At 43.7% G+C, this 20,683-nt stretch overlaps 1 protein-coding gene across 7 annotated transcripts in view; it reads right to left on the bottom strand.

Annotated features, from left to right (window-relative positions):
• The window catches only part of cryz (crystallin, zeta (quinone reductase)), a 60,422-nt gene that overhangs the window by 16,408 nt on the left and 23,331 nt on the right, over positions 1-20,683 (bottom strand). For 5 of the 7 annotated variants that reach the window (XM_072574878.1, XM_072574882.1, XM_072574880.1 and 2 more), the window contains 4 exons: positions 16,002-16,154; positions 7,749-7,912; positions 3,635-3,686; positions 1,314-1,463 (listed from right to left, as the gene is read on the bottom strand). In XM_072574878.1, coding sequence (XP_072430979.1) covers positions 1,314-1,463; positions 3,635-3,686; positions 7,749-7,912; positions 16,002-16,154 — 519 coding nt within the window. The remainder of the gene's footprint in view (positions 1-1,313; positions 1,464-3,634; positions 3,687-7,748; positions 7,913-16,001; positions 16,155-20,683) is intronic. The other 2 variants (XM_072574884.1, XM_072574883.1) reach the window with 1 other exon arrangement.

The raw sequence follows: 20,683 nt of genomic DNA, 5'->3' as shown, positions 1-20,683 counted from the left end.
CTGAGAAGGTGCTGCTTGATAGCACTGTTGATGACACTTTGCATTACTTTACTGATGGTTAAGACTAGACTGGTTGGGTGGTAATTGGCTTGGTTGGACTTGCCCTGCTTTTTTGTGTACAAGACATACCTGGAAAAGTTTCTATATTATTGGGTAGATGCCAGTGTTGAAGCTGTACTGTAACAGCCTGGCTAGGGATGCAGCAACTTCTGGAGCGTAGGTTTTCAATACTATTGTCGGAATGTTGTCAGAATCCACAGCCTTTATAGTAACAAATCCCTCCAACTGTTTCTTGATTTCACATGAAGTGAATTGAATTGGCTGAATTGGCATGTGTGATAGTGGGGACCTTTGGAAGATGCCAAGATAATAATGTCTGTTATCCTCAATGTTCCTTAACAGCTGTCCATCAGATCACTCTTTTGTGCTGTCTATTGTACCCAAAGAAGAGCCACTCTGGAGCAAGGTGTTAGGTGTATCACAGTGGCTGGCACTCTTCCTCCTAGATCAGGAGGTTATTGGTTCACCCAGATCAGGCAACACACATTCCTGGCCAGCATTCCCACTGCATTTCCCTCTTTATGGGTATTTAAGCGGGCATTGGATAGGTATATGGAGGATAGTGGGTTAGTGTAGGTTAGGTGGGCTTTGATCGGCGCAACATCGAGGGCCGAAGGGCCTGTACTGCGCTGTATTCTTCTATGTTCTATGTTCTATGTTCTATGCAGTGTGAGGGACTGTCACATGGTTAGGTGGTCAGTACACGGGGTGTAGTCCTCTGTCAGAGGTGTTGTCTTTTGGATGAGATTAAACAGAGACCATGTGTTCCCTCACAGGTAATGTACTGTAAAAGATTCCATGGAATCTTGGTTAAATATGCAGTTCTTCAGAACATCCTAGGGCCAAATTTTATCCCTGAACCAACATCACTAAAATAGTCCATTGCTTATGGAAACTAGCTGTGTGTAAATTGGCCATTGCATTTCTCTTATTCTAACTGTAACTACATTTCTAAAAGTACTTCACTAACTGTAATGCTCTTTTGGATGTTATGAGGTCATGAAATGAGCTGTATAAATGCAAGCTCTTTCTTTTTATACATTTTGATTGCTTGCAATGGACAGGATCAAAGACATAAACAACACCATCCTTCTGAGTGCCAGGAGACAGAAATAAGGCTGACAGTATAGCCAGCAACACTGAGTCTTTATTCATTCTGCTAACTCTTGTCGTTTGGAAACCATGAAGCCTTAGGAAATGTAAATACTGTGAAATGCATGACCAATGGAGATTTTGAAGTGCTGGATCTGTACCTTGATCTTATCAATGTAGCCAGTCTCCCTGTGGTTGAAAGTCTTGTGAGCTCCATTCTTTTGAACCAGACTGAGTCCTTCCTGAGTCCCAGCTGTCCCAAGAACCTTCAGGCCGTAGGCTCTGGCAATCTGGCACGCTGCTATCCCAACCTGAAACTCAGCACAACAATTATGCACTACCTTTCATGGAAGCAGCTTCTTAACTTCATGAGCCAACTCATTCCAACCAAACACAATACCTCCATTCTCCAACTGCCGTAAGCAAGCAAGCACAAAAATCCAAATTCCAAATTCCAATTACTATTTTCCTCCTGACTGCATTTCTGATTTCACATTGAGTTTTTTTTGTGCACGCACATTTGAGTCAGGGAAAGGAGCACCAAGATCACACTATGTAATATTAATAAGTCAATGGGATTGTCTAAAATGATTTAGAGAAAGTGACTCATCAGCATTATCAGAAATAAAATGGAGTCATTTTATAAAAAGGTGACACCAACATCAGTAAAGTGATTTCAAACATGGACACATGCAACAAAATATATCAGGTCAACATGGATCTAATTGGTAACTCTTCCAAAGAATTGTCACCGCAGGATGGGCTGAATGGTTTATTCCTGCAGTTTGCGATTATAACAGATTTATAATACGATTATGATAAAATACTGCAATAGATCAACTCAACTATTTTTTTAAAAATCATTCACAGCTTGTAAGTGTTGCTGGCATGAGTATCTTTTATTTCCTATTCTAAACAGCCTTTGAAAAGGTGGTCGAGAGTGTGGTGCTGGAAAAGCACAGCAGGTCAGGTAGCATCCCAGAAGCAGGAGAAATAACGTTTCGGGCAAAAGTCCTTCATCAGAAATGGTTCATCAGGAATTTGAAAGGTGATGATGAGCAATCTTCTTGAATTTCTTCAAGCATAGTTGAAGTAATTTGCTCAGCATTTCAGAGGGTAGTTAAAAATGAACCATTTGCTGTAGGTCTGGAGTCATGGACAGGTCAGGACAAGTAAGGGCAGCAGGTCTTCTTCCTTAAAGGTCGTGATGAAACGTGAACTTGTGTCTCTGCATCATTGGCCCTGGCCTCTGGATTCCCAGACCATTCTTCACCCCATGGATTTTATTTAAAAATGGGAGCAATTTGGGTTGAAGGGAGAAAGAATAAGTCTTCTGGTTCAGGAGTTGGAAATGAAACATCAGTTGAAAAACTGCCATAAAAATTTAGGAGAGGATGAGAGGACATTTGTTTTTCACAAAATGTGGTTGGAATATGAGCTTTAGCACAGGAAGAGTTTTAGATACAGACAACAATTCAGGGAAAGTACTTAAGTTCGAGAAGATGGAGGGCCTTAACTGAAAAGCAAGGCAGAAAGATAAATAGCAAAGAGACACAATGAGTTAAATGGCCTCTGTGTAATAACATTAGGTAACCCAAAAAGGTTTTCACCCGAGTGTGAAAATACAAAGCTTGGCTCATTCTCCTCTTCCAATTACATGCATAGACATGTAGAATAATTGCATGGGTCTCTGGTGTTGCCTGAAGCCTTACTGTCTCTCAGAAATACTATTAGGTTTCACGAGGGATTGGGGGAAGGAGGAAGAAGAGGTCAAAGAGACACACAATATATATGTATCAATGTAGAAATGCTATTTCTTACTTTGCTAGACAAAAATATACACATTCATCTTTGGAGGGGTTCTTCCTGAGAACCTCCAGACAAGGAGCTTTCCCCAGATAAAACAGTATAGGCAAGAGTCCACTCAGCCAGAGGCAGAGTGGATTGGCGTTAGAACTACCCTCTTGTTACCACACCAGCTGCCACATTCCAAGTTTAACAGAGCTGAGAGAAGGTAAGCCTGAAAGCCAAGTGGAAGAGGGGGATAAGTTGGAAGTTGGGTGGAGTAGGGGAGGGTCTCATATGAGAAAAGGGATGAGGTGGTAGGTAGATGTGTGGGGGATAGAATAGCAGGATAGTGGTGAGGGTGTAGACTAAGTTGTTGGGATTTTGGGGGATTGAAGGTTAAGCTGCTGAGTTGATGGTCCTGAGGATTCAGACGTACATTTTCTGGAGAATGCCCGGTCTACAATTAACTGGAAACCAGAAGATCTGGACGAAGGAGCTTGAAATTGAGCAAGTCAAAGCAGGGAATTGCAATTTGCGTTGAAGGTTCAGGACAGCCTGTTCTTAGGGAAAAGATTGGCATGCAGTAATGACAGTGTTAGACAAGATTTTGGCAATCCCAAAAAAATATTATTTGCTCTAAAGTTCTCAGACATTTATGAAAATCCAGTTCAGGTAGGAAAATAATGCAGCTTACCCCTCCACTTGCTCCATGAATGAGAACAGTTTCTCCAGCCTTCACATGGGCTCTGAAAGAGAAAGGAGTTCCACTGAGAGAATATCCGTTTGGTCTGCATCCAAGACTAGAATCAAAGCTGGTGACCAGTCAGTTCAGATGCTGGGAGTGCCACTCCCTCTGAGGTGATTTCTGTCAAAACGGTAGAGATTGGGCAGTAAATCCAACTCAGTAAGTGCGGAAATCCACACAATTTAGGCTCCTATTCCTTCCAGCACAGAAAATGAAGGACTCATCGAATCAAGGTGGCCAGGTCAATTGAAGGATTCAATAATGTAGACAGTTTCTCTCCATTTCCTCTGGTGGAAGAATCCAGAACAAGGACACGGAATCATAAACATTAGAGCCACACCATTGTTCAGGGGCTAAATCAGGAAAGCACTTCACACATTTCTCCCACCAAAGATCTTTGAGTTGGGACATAATTGAAAATTTCAAAACTGACATTAATAATTTTTGTTAAGCAAAGTTACTAAATGTTGCAGAATCAAATCGGTCCAATGGAGTTAAGATACAAACCAACCATCTTTGAACCTAATGGGGGAAGAGGCTCAAAAAGCTGAACAGTCTCTTCCGGTTCCTGTGTTCTGAATCGTAAGAAGAGTTCTTGCCTGGACAACTTCTTGTCAATTTCTCTCTGTTCACTTTATTTTTTATCAAACATAAATAATAAAACCATGAGATTATCAAAAGTGTAAATGAATTGCACCTTCTTGACGACAGAATTAAAGTTGCAGTTTACAAGGTATAGTAAGCCACACAATGATAGAGTTATGACGAATGCGAGCTAATGCTGAAAGGGTTTAATCTGAATAATTATCAGTTTTAATTAGTGTCTGTCATCATCTCCTGAACTGTTTTTAATCACTTGAAAGAAACGATGTTGCTGGGAATGGAGACTTTGATATAAAAATAAATTGGAAAGACTGGGACTTCATTCACTGGAGTGTAGAAAGTTGAGGGGTGACCTTATTGAAGTTTATAAAATCATGAGGGACATAAGGTGAATGACAAAGATCTTTTCCCAAGGGTTGGTGAGTTCAAAACTAGGGGGCACAGTTTTAAGGAGAGAGGAGAAAGATTTAAAAAGGAAATGAGAGGCAATTTTTTTTTACACAGAAGTGGTTAGTGTGTGGAATGAACTGCCAAAGAAAGTAGTGGATGCAGGTACAATTACAACGTTTAAAAGACATTTGGATAAGTTCATGAATTGGAATGTTTTGGAAGGATCTGGGCAAGTGGGATTAGTTTAGTTTAGGAATGTGGTCGGCGTGTACTGGTTGGATCAAAGGGTCTGTTTCCATGCTATATGACTCTATGAGAGAAATATTTCATGGTATCTTTTCTCCTTCATTAGACCTGCATTTTCTATGTCCTCTTACTTCAGAATATTGCATGGCTGTGAGGGGCAGAAAGGATCAAATTATATTGTTTATCAACTATGTGTTTATAGATATTAAATACTGCAGGGTACTGTGGCTGAGCGTCCACCTAAAATAGAGTTTTATAAATTGGTTGCACGCTTTTGCTTTTGTTGACTATCAAAATAGAGATCTGATCGTTTCTAATATACTGCTGCACTCTGTATTGATTGATTTAATGTAAGTGGTACTGAAATTGAAACCACAAGATCTAGAGCACGAAGGTAATGAGAATGCAACTCCTGCAATGCTGTGATATCACTCACCATAAATTACAGTCGACATAATTTTAAGGCACTGGTGATTCCATACCTGGAAAACTGTGTGCGGCTTTGGTCTCTTTACTTAGGAAGGACATACTTGTCCTCGAGGGAGTTCAAGAAAGATTGGCTCACAAACCGAGTTCCTGGGATTAGTGATTATCTCTTGAGGATACATTGTGTAGACTAGACCTATCGCCTTCCAAGCTACCTTCCCGCTAGCCCCACCCATTTATCTCTCAGCCCCCTTGGGCCCCTCCCCCCCACATTTCTGATGAAGGGCTTATGCCAGAAACGTCGACTCTCCTGCTCCTCGGATGCTGCCTGACCTGCTGTGCTTTACCAGTGCTACACACTTTGACTCTTCTAAACTTCAAGGAGAAAGTGAGGACAGCAGATGCTGGAGAGCAGAGTCGAGAGGGCATATGCCCTTCATCAGATTTATCTCTAATACTTATGGTAATTTAGAAGAAAGAGAGATTATCTCATTGAAACTCTTAAAAATCTTAGGGGCAGGCCAGGTAATGAGAAAATATTTCTCCAATTTAAAAAATAATCACTCATGGGATGTGGGCATTGTTGGCTGGGCAAGCATTTATTGCCTATCCCAGTTACCCTTGAGAAGGTGGTGGTGAACTGCCTTCTTGAACTGCTGCAGTCCACCTGCTCTGGGTAGACCAACAATGCTGCTTGGGAGGGAAATCCAGGATTTGATCCACTGACACAGAAGGAATAGTGATATATTTCTAAGTCTGGATGGTGGGTGGCTTGCACTGGAATTTGCAGGGGATGGTGTTCCCATGTATCTGCTGCCCTTGTCCTTCTATATGGCAGTAGTTGTGGATTTGCAAAGTGTAATCTGAAGAGCTTTAGTAAATTTCTGCAGTGCATCTTGTAAATGGTACACACTGCTACTACTGAGCTTGATGTGGAGGGCGCGAATGTTTGTGGATGTGGTGTCAATTAAGCGGGCTGCTTTGTCCTGGATGGTGTCAAGCTTCTTGAGTGTTGTTGGAGCTATACCCATCCAGGTAATTGGGGAGTATTCCATCACACTCCTGGCTTTTGCCTTCAAGATGATGGACAGGCAATGGGAAGTCAGTAGATGTATTAGTCACTGCAGTATTCCTAGCATCTGAACTGCTGTTGCAGTCACTGTATTTATATGGTTAGTCCAGTTGAGTTTCTGGTTAATGGTAATTACCAGGATGATGATAGTGGGGGATTCAGTGATGGCAATGCCATTCAATGTTAATGGGCAATGGTTAGATTGTCTGTCATTGTCTGGCATTTGTGCGGAACAAATGTTATTTGCAACACAAAAGGACTTGGGGGTACATGTGCGTGAAGCATAGAAAGCCAGCACAAAGGTGCAGCAGGTAATCAGGAAGGTTAATAGAATAGTGGCCCTTATTTCAGGGGCTTAGAGGACAAGAATAGGGAATTCTTACTGCAACTGTACAAGGTGCTAGTGAGACCACATTGGGAGTACTATGATCAATTTTGGTCCCTTTATTTAAGAAAATATATCATTTCATGGACGCAATTCAGAGAAGGTTCATTAGGTTGATCTCCAGACTTTATCGATTAGAATTTAAAAGAATGAGAGGTGATTTCATTTGAAAAGTATAGGAGTCTTAAGGGGCTTGACAGGGTAAACACTGAGAGGATGTTTCTCCTCATGGAACAGTCTAGGACTGGAGGACATTGTCTCAGAATCAAGGGGCACAAATTAAGACTGAATTGAGGAAGAACTTTTCTCAGAGGGTTGTGAGTCTTTGGAATTTCTTGCTACAGAGAGCTCTGGGGGCAGAGGCCTGGTGTGTACTGAAGACTGAGATAGATAGATTCTTAATCAGTTGGGGGATCAAGAGTTATGGAAAAGGATAGGAAAGTGGATGCAAGGAATATCAGATCAGCCATGATCCAACTGAATGGGAAGCAGGATCAAGGGCCAAACTACTCCTTCTGCTTCTATTTTGATGGTCTTATGCTAAATGTTAGTTGCCACTTTTCAGGTCAAACCTGAAAATCATCCAGATCATGCTGCATTTGGACATAAACTGCCTAGTATCTGAACAGTTGCAAATAGACTGTAAGGGATCAGTCATTTGGGGCTGAGTTAAGGAGGAATTCTTTCAGTCAGAGATATGTAAACCTTTAGAATCCTTATCCCATAGAGCTGTAGTTACTCAGTAATCCGAGTATATTCAAATCAAAGGTTGATAAATTCTTGGGTGCTAAGTGAATTAAAGGATCTGAGGATATTGCTGAAAGGTGTAATTGGGATAGCAGATTAACCATGATCTTCTTGTCATTGGATCTGACTCAAAGGACCAAACGGCTATCCCTGATCCTCTTTTTGATGGTGCTGTATATTTATGGTTGCCTTACTTGTGGAAGAGTGCTCGATATGCAGTGAAGTAAGGAATTCCAATAGCTGATCCTTGCTTGTAGTTAAGATTTTCGGGCAAGGGGTAAACACGGTTCTCTGAAGCAACTGTATACTCAGCATATCCACCAGTGATGGTTCCACATGTGAAAACACGATCCCCTTTCTATGTTGGAGCAAGAAGGACAGATTTATTGAAAACAGCTTCATTTTATGCCGAGACTTAATCCTAATGTAAAATATAGTAACTTATCCTATGCACCCCTCAACTCACTGCTATTCATGTGCATGTCCAGCAGTCACTTAAATGTCCCTAATGACTCTGCTTCCACCACCACCGCTGGCAACGCATTCCATGCATTCACAACTCTCTGCGTGAAGAACCTACCTCTGATGTTTCCTTTATACCTTCCTCCTAATATCTTCAAACTATGACTTCTCGTACCAGTCAATCCTGCCCTGGGGAAAAGTCTCTGGCTATTGACTCTATCTATTCCTCTCATTATTTTGTACACCTCAATCAGGTCTCCTCTCTTCCTCCTTCTCTCCAGAGAGAAAAGTCCAAGCTTATTCAACCTTTCTTCATACGGCAAGCCCTCCAGTCCAGGCAGCATCCCGGTAAACCTTCTTTGCACCCTCTCCAAAGCCTCTGCACCCTTCCTATAGTAGGGCGACCAGAACTGGACACAATATTCCAAGTGTGGTCTCACCAGGGACTTGTAGAGCTGCAGCAAAACCTCGCAGCTCTTAAACTCGATCCCCCTGTTAATGAAAGCCAAAGCACCATATGCTTTCTTAACAACCCTATCCACTTGGGTGGCAATGTACTTGCACACCCAGATCCCTCTGTTCCTCCACACTGCCAAGAATCCCATCTTTAATCCTATATTCAGCATTCGAGTTCGACCTTCCAAAATGCATCACTTCTCATTTATCCAGGTTGAACTCCATCTGCCATTTCTCAGCCCAGCTCTGCATCCTGTCTATGTCGCACTGCAGCACTCTATATTATCGACAACACCTCCAACCTTTGTGTTATCTGCTAATTTATTAACCCACCCCTCAACCTCCTCATCCAAGTCATTTATAAAAACTACAAAGAGCAGGGGCCCAAGAACAGAGCCCTGTGGACCCCACTCAACACTGACCTCCAGGCAAAGTACTTTCCATCTACAACCACTCTCTGCCTTCTGTCTGCCAACCAATTCTGAATCCAGATAGCCAAATCTTTCTGTATCCCATACTTCCTGACTTTATGAATGAGCCTGCCATGGGGAACCCTATCAAATGCCTTGCTGAAGTCCATATACACCACAGCCACTGCTCGACCTTCGTCGACCTGTCTTGACACCTCCTCAAAGATCTCAATAAGATTTGTGAGGCATAACCTGCCCCTCACAAAGCCATGCTGACTCCCTTTAATCACATTATGCTTTGCCAAATAGTCATAAATCCTATCTCTCAGAATTCTTTCCACAACTTTGCTGACCACAGACGTGAGACTGGCTGGTCTGTAATTGCCAGGGATTTCCCTATTCCCTTTCTTGAAAATAGGAACAACATTCTCCTCCCTCCAATCCTCTGGTATGACTCCCGCTGAGAGTGAGGAGGCAAATAGCCTCACCAGCAGTTTAGCAATCTCCTTTCTCGTTTCCTGGAGCAGCCTAGGATAAATCTGGTCAGGCCCTGGGGACTTATCAATCTTAATGTTTTCCAAAATTTCTAGCACATCAACTTCATCAATCTTGATCTGGTCAAGACTGTTTCCCAGCTTCTCTAAGTTTTCATTTACAACAAGTTCCATGGACGGCACGGTGGCACAGTGGTTAGCACTGCTGCCTCACAGCGCCTGAGACCCGGGTTCAATTCCCGCCTCAGGCGACTGACTGTGTGGAGTTTGCACGTTCTCCCCGTGTCTGCGTGGGTTTCCTCCGGGTGCTCCGGTTTCCTCCCACAGTCCAAAGATGTGCAGGCCAGGTGAATTGGCCATGCTAAATTGCCCATAGTGTTAGGTAAGGGGTAAATGTAGATGTAGGGGTATGGGTGGGTTACGCTTCGGCGGGGCGGTGTGGACTTGTTGGGCCGAAGGGCCTGTTTCCACACTGTAAGTAATCTAATCTAATCTAATCTAAAAGTTCCCTTTCCTTGGTGAAAACTGAAGCAAAAATCTCATTTAGGGCTTCCCCTATCTGCTCAGTCTCCACGCACAAGTTCCCTACGCTATCCCTGATCAGCTCGAACTTGTCCCTGATCATTCTCTTATTCCTCACGTATGAATAAAATGCCTTTGGGTTCTCCCTAATCCTTCTTGCCAAGCCTTTTTCATGTCCCCTCCTGCCTCTCCTTAGTCCATTTTTGAACTCCTTTCTAGCAAGCCTGTAATCCTCTAAAGCTGTGCTAGATCCTTGCTTCCTCCACCTTACATAAGCTGCCTTCTTCCTTTTGACAAGAAGTTCCTATGTTCTCGTCATCCAAGGTTCCTTAATCTTACCCCTTCTTACCTGTCTCAGAGGAATAAATTTGTTCATCACTTGCAACAACTGCCCCTGAAATAGTCTCCACATGTCTGTTGTGCCTTTTCTGTGGAATAATTGCTCCCAGTCTGTACTTCCCAACTCCTGTCTGACAACGTCATAATTTCCTTTTCTCCAATTAAATATCTTCCCTTGGTAACTGCTCCTTTCCCTCTCCAAGGCTATGGTAAATGCGAGGCAGTGATGGTCATTGTCACCAAAGTGCTCTCCCACCGTGAGATCTGACACCTCTCCTGGCTCATTGCTGAGCACCAAATCCAAAATGGCCTCTCCCCTCGTCGGCCTGTCTACATACTGAGTAAGGAAACCCTCCTGAACACACCTGACAAAAACGGCTCCATCCAAACCATCTGCACTTGGGAGGTTCCAGCCGATATTGGGAAAGTTGAAATCACCCAGAACAACAACCCTGCTACTTCTGCATTTTTCCTGAATCTGCCTGCCTATGAGATCTTCAATCTTTCTACTGCTATTAGGGGGGTTTGTAGAAAACCCCCAATGCGGTGGCTGTTCCCTTGCTGTTCCTAACTTCCACCCATACTGACTCAGTAGACAAACCTTCCTCAATAACCTTTGTTTCTGTAGCTGTGATGCACTCTCTGATTAGCAATGTTACACCCCCTCCTCTTTTTCCACCCTCCCTGTTCTTTTTAAACGTTCTAAACCCTGGAACATCAAGCAACCATTCCTGCCCCAGTGAAACCCACGTCTCCGTTATGGCCACAACATCGTAGCCCCAGTACTGATCCATGCTCTAAGTTCATCACTCTTATTCCAGACACTCCTTGCATTAAAGCAGACACACTTTAACTGATCCCTATGTTTCATCGCGTGAGAAACCTTCCCGATAGATTCACTACATCTTGTCACTGCCCCATCTACAACTACCCTCCATCTCAGACATGTGGCTCTGATTCCCACCCACCTGCCAACTAGTTTAAACCCTCCCGAATCGCACGAGTAAATCTCCCACCCAGGGCATTTGTGCCCCTCCAGTTCAGATGCAACCCATCCTTCATGTACAGGTCACACCTTCCCCAGAAGGTATCCCAATGGTCTAGGTATCTGAAGCCCTCCCTCCTGCACCAGCCTCACAGCCACGTGTTAAGCTGCATTCGCTGACTGTTCCTCATCTCACTCTCGTGGCACTAGTAGCAAACCTGAGATCACTACTCTACTCGTCCTACTCTTCAGCTTCCAACCTAACTCTCTGTAATCACTTTTTAGATCCTCAATCCCTATCCTGGCTATATCATTGGTGCCAATATGTACCACGATTACTGGCTGCTCACCCGCCCCCTTCAAAATCTTGTAAACCTGATTGGCGACATCCCGGACCCTGACACCAGGGAGGCAACATACCTTCCGGGAGTCCTGTTCCTGACCACAAAACCCCCTGTCAATCCGTCTAACTATTGAGTCCCCTACCACTAGCCCTTTTCTATTTCCCCACCACCTCCCTTCTAAGCCACAATGCCAGGCTCAGTGCCAAAGACCTGATAACTATGGCTTTCCCTGCTGGTAGGCAGTTCCCACCAGCAGTATCCAAAACAGTATACTTATTGCGGAGGAGAAAAGCCACAGGGGATCCCTGCTCTGACCGTCGGTTCCCTTTCCCCTCCCTGACAGTAACCCAGCTGTCCTTATCCTGTGTCTTGGGAGCGACCACCTCCCTGTACATCCTCTCAATTTCCCCCTCAGCATCCCGAACGTTTCCGTAGTTCATTCAGCTCCAGCTCCAGTTCCCTAACTCGGTTTTCGAGGAGCTGGAGTTGGGTGCACTTCCCGCAAATGTAGTCGGCAGAGACATGTGAAGTGTCTCTCACCTGCCACATTCTGCAGGAGGAACATGCAACTGCCCTAACACCCATAACCCGCTACTCTGAAAGCCCATACAGAGACTAAACAAAGGAAGAGAAGAAAAGAAAAACCTGAAAACTTACCTAGTTTACAGACACTTAGTAAGGTTAGAGGAAGTGCATGGGAGGGAGGCATTTGGATAGGTATATGAATAGGAAGGGTTTGGAGGGATATGGGCCAGGTGCTGACAGGTGGGGCTAGATTGGGTTGGGATATCTGGTCGGCATGGACAGGTTGGACAGAGGGTCTGTTTCCATGCTGTACATCTCTATGACTCTAAATGCCCTTAACGTCGCTGAGTCTACTATTTTTGCTGGCAGGCCATTCCACACCCTTACTACTCTCTGAGTTAAGAAACTACCTCTAATATCTGTCCTAAATCTAACACCCCTCAATTTAAAGCTATGTCCCCTCATGTTAGCCTTCACCATCTGAGGGAAATGGCTCTCATTGTCCACCCTATCTAACCCTCTGATTATCTTATACATCTCAATTAATCACCTCTCAACCTTCTTCTCTCCAACTAAAACAGCCTCAGTTCCCTCAGTATAAGTCTTCTGAACCCTTTCCAAAGCTTCCACATCCTTCCTATAATATGCCAGGTGTGGCCTTACCAGTGTCTTGTACAGCTGAAGCATGGCCTTGTGGCTCTGAAACTCAATCCCCATACCAGTAAACGCCAACATACCATATGCCTTCTTAACAACCCTATGAACCTGGGTGGCAACTTTCAGGGATTTATGCACCTGGAGACAGGGATCTCTCTGTTCATCTACACTGCCAAGAATTTTACCATGAGCCCAGTACTCTGCATTCCTGTTACTTCTTCCAAAGTGAACTACCTCACACTTTTCCGCATTAAATTACATTTGCCACTTCTCAGCCCAGCTCTGCATCTTATCTATGTCTCTCTGTAATCCACAACATCCTTTGGCACTATCCACAACTCTGCCTACCTTAATGTCATCTGAAAATTTACTCACCCATCCTTTACGCCCACCTCCAGATCATTTATAAAAATGACAAACAGCAGTGGCCCCAAAACATATCCTTGTGGCACACCACTGGTAACTGAGCTCCAGGATGAACATTTCTCATCAACCACCACTGTCTTTTTTTCAATTAGCCAATTTCTGATCCAAACCACTAAATCACCTTCAATCCCAAAACTCCTTATTTTGTGCAATAGCCTACCATGTGGAACCTTATCAAACACCTTATTGAAGTCCATATACACCACATCAACCGCCTTAGCTTCATCCACCTGTTTTGTCACCTTCTCGAAGAAATCAATAAGGTTAGTGAGGCATGACCTATCCTTCACAAAACCATGTTGACTATGTCTAATCAACTTATTCCTTTCCAGATTATTATCCTATCTCTTATAACCTTTTCCAACACCTCACCCAACAGAAGTAAGGCTCATTGGCCTATAATTACCAGGATTGACCCAACTCCCCTTCTTAAACATGGGAAGTACATTTGCTTTAGAACATAGAACATAGAACAATACAGGCCCTTCGGCCTTCGATATTGCGCTGACCTGTGAACTATTCTCAGCTCGTCCCCTTACACTATCACAAAATCATCCATATGCTTATCTAAGGATTGTTTAAATCTCCCTCATGTGCCTGAGTTGACTACATTAGCAGGTAGTGCATTCCATGCCCTTACCACTCTCTGCGTAAAGAACCTGCCTCTAACGTCTGTCTTAAATCTATCACCCCTCAATTTGTAGTTATGCCTCTCATACAAGCTGGCGTCATCATCCTAGGAAAAAGACTTTCACTGTCTACCCTATCTAATCCTCTGATCATCTTGCATGTCTCTATCAAATCAACTCTTAGCCTTCTTCTTTCCAATGGTTGCAGAACCAAGTCTCTCAGCCTTTCCTCATAAGACCTTCCCTCCAGACCAGGCAACATCCTGGTAAATCTCCTCTGCACCTTTTCCAATGCTTCCACATCCTTCCCAAAATATGGGGACCAGAACTGTACACAATATTCCAAGTGTGGCTGCACTAGCATTTTGTATAGTTACAGCATGATATTGTGGCTCCGGAACTCAATCTCTCTACCAATGAAACCTAACACACTGTATGCCGTCTTAACAGCACTACCCACTTGGGTGGCAACTTTCAGGGATCTATGTACATGGACTCCAAGAATCTTTCCATTGGCCCAGTACTCTGCCTTCCTGTTATTCTTCCCAAAGTGCATCACCTCACATTTAGCTACATTGAACTCCATTTGCCTTTTCTCAGCCCAATTCTGCAGTTTATCCACGTGCCCCTGCAACCTGTAACATTCTTCCAAACTGTCCACTATTCCACCGACTTTAGTGTCCTTCAGTCTTCTGGCACTACTCCTGTCAACAATGATGACATAAAGATCAAAGCCAAAGGCTCTGCAGTCTCCTCCCTGGCTTCCCAGAGAATCCCAGGATAAATCCCATCTGGCCCTGGGCTCTTATCTATTTTCAGATCTTCCAAAATTGCTAAAACCTCCACTTTGTCAACCTCAATCCCATCTAATCTCATAGCCTGTATCTCCATATTCTCACTAACATTGTCTTTTTCCAATGTGAATACTGATGAAAAGTATTCATTAAGCACTTCCCCTATGTCCTCAGATTCCACACACAACTTTCCACTACTGTCTTCAATTGGCCCTAATCTTACTCTAGTCATTCTTTTATCCCTGATATACCTATAAAAGGCCTTAAGGTTTTCCTTGATCCTATCCGCCAACAACTTCTCAAGTCCCCTCCTGGCTCTCCTTAGCCCTCTCTTTAGATCTTTTCTGGCTAACTTGTAACTGTCAAGCCCCCTAACTGAGCCTTCATGCCTCATCCTCTTGACAAGAGCTTCAACTTCTTTAGTAAACCATGGCTCCCTCTCTCGACAACTACCTCCCTGCCTGACAGGCAGAGACTTAACAAGGACCTGCAGTAGCTCTTCCTTGAATAAGCTCCATATTTCAAGAGTGTCCATCCCCTGCAGTTTCCTTCCCCATCCTATGCATCCTAAAAGTGGAGAAGTTAGGTGGGAAGGACGATGGACAGGCAGGACAGTTCAAGAGGGTGGTGCCGACTTGGAGGGTTGGATCTGGGATAAGGTGAGGGGAGGGAAGATGAGGAAATTGTGAAATCCACATTGATGTCATGTGGTTGAAGGCTCCCAAGGCGGAAGATGAGACGTTCCTCCTCCAAGCATTAGGTGGCTTGGATTTGGCAGTGGAGGAGGCCTAGGTAGAAGAAGTGACTGACATCCTCAATGTTTGTTGATCGATGGCAGTGGGGAATTTTGTTGCCATCCAGTTGTCATTAACTTGGTCTTCTCAATGCTGCAGTAGACCAACCTTGGCTCAAGAATGGAGGTCACATTTTAGAGTGTACATGATTCAGAAGTAGCATGTTAAGAATATCCAGCAAGCTGAACTTAAGTGGGGTATATCAGAGAACTCATTTTTTATTACACTAGTTGTGTTTTGATTTAGAAACCAAAAAAATTAGCATTGTGGTTACATTTCCTTCCCAAAACCTCATGCACCATTGGGATTTTTGCAACAGTCAATAATAGATTATCACTAAAACCAGCTTTAATTAACCAAATTTAAATCTAAAGCCTATGTCCTCAAAGCATTCGCCTGGGCCTCTGGATTACCACCATGCCAGCGTCACTCTTACTTTCTAGGCACGACATAAACACAGGTTATGTCCATGGCAAGTTCAGAGTTATTAAGAGAAAAACATATGCTTGCCACAAGAGTATTTTTAAAAAATAGCATTTTAAAAAATAATTTCAAGTCAATTTTGAGACAGCAGGATCATTTTAAGACCATCAAAAATTCAACAAATTACCTTAAATTTGCTGACAAATTGTCCCACTTGTTCCACAACTCCTGCCACATCATTTCCAGGTGTCCAGGGCAGAGATGGCTTCCTCGGATAGGTTCCAGCACGCATGTAAGTTTCAACTGGATTTACTCCACAAGCATGAATTTTGATTAGAACCTAAGAGTGTAAAGAGCATCATTACTCTTCAAAACAAGAGGGATCAGAAATGTTGCTGGCCACAGTGTGGGTCAGGCGTATCACTGAAGCAATAGTTAATCCTTGAATAAACCAACATATGAAGATCCAGATTGTGGGGAACTTTCTATGCTCAGCATATAATTTTATTATACAATGACAGCGTGGTAGTAGACGTTCAGCACTTCACCACTCTGTTGGCTCCTCAATAGAATTAATTATTTTATTCCACTCTCACTTGCTCATTCTCCATGACCTTGCAAATTTCTTCACAATTTTACACCAAACTTTCTTTCAAAAGTACCTTTTGAGTAGTTTGTCATATAATTTCACTTGAGAATAAAGGACAAAGTAGAAAAGACACAAAGAAAATAAGAAGTGAAGTGACTTCTTAGTTATTGGCTACAAGCTGTGAGTATTAGTTGGTTCAAGTATTGTCCTGCAATCTTGGTTCAGGTATTTTGTAACTGTTTGACCTCATCTTCTGCACTGCATCTTTATCTCAGGTATTCAAATAAAGGAAATAGGAATATGTAGGAGTTGACCATACAACTCCTCAACACTGTTCCAACATTCAATAATAATATGGCTGGCCTTCCACTTCATTTCCACTTGCCTGCCCTACCCTTCGACTTGTTGATTGAGCTAATCAGATGGAGTTCATGACACCACTGGGAGTCAGCTCTGTGAGCATTTTCAATTCTACACCCATTTCAATTATGTTTCTGGGACTTGTGCTCCGTTATGTTGGATAATCAGACTTTCACCCTAAACAAGTGAAAAATATTTAGAATAGTAATGTAAATCAGTTCCTTACCCATGACTAACGAAATCCATAAGTATGACAGCAAAACCAACAAATTCTTGGATACTGGCTCTAAGCCAAGAATCAAAACTGCATCCTGCAGGTTTAGAAATTAATCATAGAATCCCTACAGTGCAGAAAGAGGCTATTCAGCCCATTAAGGCTGCACCAAACATCCTAAGAGTGCGGTGCTGGAAACCCAGATCCCTACCCTATCCTTACAACCTTGCATTTGCCATGGCTAAAAAATCTAGCCTGCACACACCCCTGGACACTATGGACACTTTAGCATGGCCTATCCATCTAAGCTGCGCATCTCTGAACTGTGGGGAGAAACACAGAGAGAACATGCAAACTCTATACTGAAGGTGCCAGTGTTGGACTGGGGTGGACAAAGTTAAAAATCATACAACACCAGGTTATAGTCCAACAGGTTATTTGGAAGCACTAGCTTTTGGAGTGCTGCTCCTTCATCAGGTAGCTGTGAAGCAGGATCATAAGACACAGAATGTATAGCAAAATATTAGTGTCATACAACTGAAATGCTTTATTAAACAAACTAGATTGCTGTTGTGGTTGGGAATTTGTGTTGCAGACGTTTCGTCCCCTGTCTAGGTGACACCCACAGTGCTTGGGAGCCTCCTGTGAAGCGCTTCTGTGATGTTTCCTCCAGCATTTATAGTGGTTTGTCCCTGCCGCTTCCAGTTGTCAGTTCCAGCTGTCCGTTGCAGTGGCCGGTATATTGGGTCCAGGTCGATGTGCTTATTGATTGAATCTGTGGATGAGTGCCATGCCTCTAGGAATTCCCTGGCTGTTCTCTGTTTGGCTTGTCCTATAATAGTAGTGTTGTCCCAGTCGAACTCATGTTGCTTGTCATCTGAGTGTGTGGCTACTAAGGATACAGCAACTAGCCACGAAACGACACGACCTGCTATCCTTAGTAGCCCCGCACTCAGATGACAAGCAACGTGAGTTTGACTGGGACAACACTACTATTACAGGACAAGCCAAACAGAGAACAGCCAGGGAATTCCTAGAGGCATGGCATTCATCCACAGATTCAGTCAATAAACACATCGACCTGGACCCAATATACCGGCCACTGCAGCGGACAGCTGGAAGTGACAACTGGAAGCGGCAGAGACAAACCACTATAAATGCCGGAGGAAACATCACAGAAGCGCTTCACAGGAGGCTCCCAAACACTGAAGATGTCACTTAGACAGGGGACGAAACGTCTGCAACATAAATTCCCAGCTCGGCGAATAGAACCACAACAACAAGCACCCGAGCTACAAATCTTCTCCCAAACTTTAAACTAGATTGCTGTTAAGTCTTTCATCTTTTATTATGGGTTGCAGGTTTCTGTTCATTAGTATGTAAATCAATGACTTCTTTCAAGTCACATTCTCGAAATAGCTTAAGATTTTATATAAAAAGTTGACATCTCAGCTCAGACAATGTATTAAAGGTGTGAGGTTAGAGTCTGTCTGTATTCCAATCTTGAGTCAGAGTTGTTCTATTTCCAAAGTAGGAATTTATAAAATGTTATATGGATTGACTGCCTGGATTGACTGCCTACAGATTGTGCACTTTTTGAGAAAAATAGAATGCATCTGCAAATATAATTCTGTAAATGCAAACTTACCCCATAGACTTGTGTGTGTGTGCGTGTGAGTGTGTAAGTGTATGAGACTGAGTGAGACAGAGTGAGTGAGAGAGAGTGTATAGTCTAGTGGGGTCACCTGTCGTGTGACATGAACCCAAGGTCCCTTTTCAAGTCACCTTCATGGGTTCCGAACCTGGCTATCAACCTCTGCTCAGCTACTCTGCATTATTGCGTATCTCAAAGTCCACTTTGGAGAATGGACTCCCAACAATTCAAAGCCGAATGTCCCCGACCGCTGAAGTGTTCCCTGACTGGGAGGGAACACCCTGTCTGGCGATTGTTGCATGGTGTCCATTCATCTGTTGTTGTAGCATCTGCTTGGTCTCGTCAATGTACAATGCCTCGGGGCATCCTTGCCTGCAGCGTATGAGATAGACAACGTTGGCCACGTCACAGAAGTACCTGCCATGTACATGGTGTGTGATATCCCCACGTGTAATGGTGGTATCCATGTTGACACTCTGACATGTCTTGCAGTGGTTGCCATGACAGGGTTGTATGGTGTTGTGGTCCTAGTTGTCCTGAAGGCCGGGCAGTTTGCTGAGAACAATGGTCTGTTTAAGGTTTGGCGGTTATTTCAAAGTGAGAAGTGGAAGTGTAGGGAAGATCTTGGCAAGATACTCGTCCTCATCGATAATGTGTTGCAGGCTGCAAAGAACATGGCGTATTTTCTCCTCTCCTGGGAAGTACTAGACAACGAATGGTACCCTATCGGTTGTATGCTGCCTCTGTCTCCTGAGGAGGTCATTCCAGTTTCTCGCTGTGGGATGTGCTGGTTGGACGACCTGTGCAGCAAAGAAGTCTTGTTCGAACTTGTGTATGAAAATGTTGGCATATTGGGGTGCAAATTTGGTCCCCATGGCTGCTCCGTGTGTCTGGATGAAGACCTAGTTGTCAAAGGCGAAAACATTGTGATTGAGGATGAAGCGGATGAGTTGCAGGATGGTGCTCGGAGATTTGCAGTTGTTGGTATTAATTACTGAGGCTGTTGCAGCGATGCCATCATTGTGGGAGATGCTGAAACGTCCATCGTGATGAGGAATGTTCCTGGTTCAACTAGTCCGTGGGTGCTGAGTAAGAAATCTGTTGTGTCGCGACAGAAGCTGGGGACCCTTGTACAATGGATTTCAAAACTCCCTCAACATACCCAGAGAGGTTCTCACACAGGGTCCCATTGCTGATATGATGGGACGTCCAAGTGTGTGGGCTTTGTGAATCTTCAGAAGGCAGTAGACGTCCCTTACGCGAGAAGTACATGGGATGAGACAGCATAGGGAACTCTGAAGGACTGGATCAAAAGTCTTGATCAATGTGTTTAGTACACAGGTTTATTCTTGAGTCGGATCAACCAATAGTTAGCTGCAGTGTTTCTGGTTGTTCAGTTGTCAGTACACTTCCTTGCTGATGATGATGGCTTCTCCTTCATCTGCTGGTTTGATGGCAATGTTGCAAATGGTTTTGAGAGCACAGATGGCATTGCATTGTGATCGGTTGATGTTTTGCTGTAACTTGTGGGCACGGCTGATGAATCTGGCATTTACACATATCCTGACAGTTTGAGTATATGGGTTAAGCTTAGGGCAGTGGTCCTCTGGAGGGATCCAAATCAACTCCTTCTTTGGTTACTCCACTACAGATCTCTCTGATGACTGTTCCGGTTTTTCTCATTGGGATCGCTGCTGACATCTTGGAAGAATTCCCGGAGCCTCATTCATCTGATGAATTCCTCGTTGGCTGCCGCAAGACCAAGAGTCCACTATGGTGGTGGGGCAGAAATTGAGCCCTCGGCTGAGAACTTCAATCTCTTCCGGTTGGAGGGTGTGGTCCGATAAGTTGATGATTGATTTCTCTGTGGAGATAACGTTTTCAACTGTGGTGCCAAGGGAGGCTTGGCTACTGCTGGTCATGATGCCAGTTTTCTCCAGTTTCTTGTTTTTGGTGTGCATGTACATGGTGTAGCTCTGTCACCTTGTCTGGTTGGCAGTGTCTCATTACTGTACTGTTGTATTTTGAGCGCAAGCTGAGAGTATGGACTCT

The sequence above is a fragment of the Chiloscyllium punctatum genome, chromosome 7 (assembly GCF_047496795.1).
Source record: "Chiloscyllium punctatum isolate Juve2018m chromosome 7, sChiPun1.3, whole genome shotgun sequence".
Classification (NCBI taxonomy): domain Eukaryota; kingdom Metazoa; phylum Chordata; class Chondrichthyes; order Orectolobiformes; family Hemiscylliidae; genus Chiloscyllium; species Chiloscyllium punctatum.
Note: the sequence above shows the minus strand (reverse complement) of the source record. Positions and strands in the feature narration are given on the sequence as shown.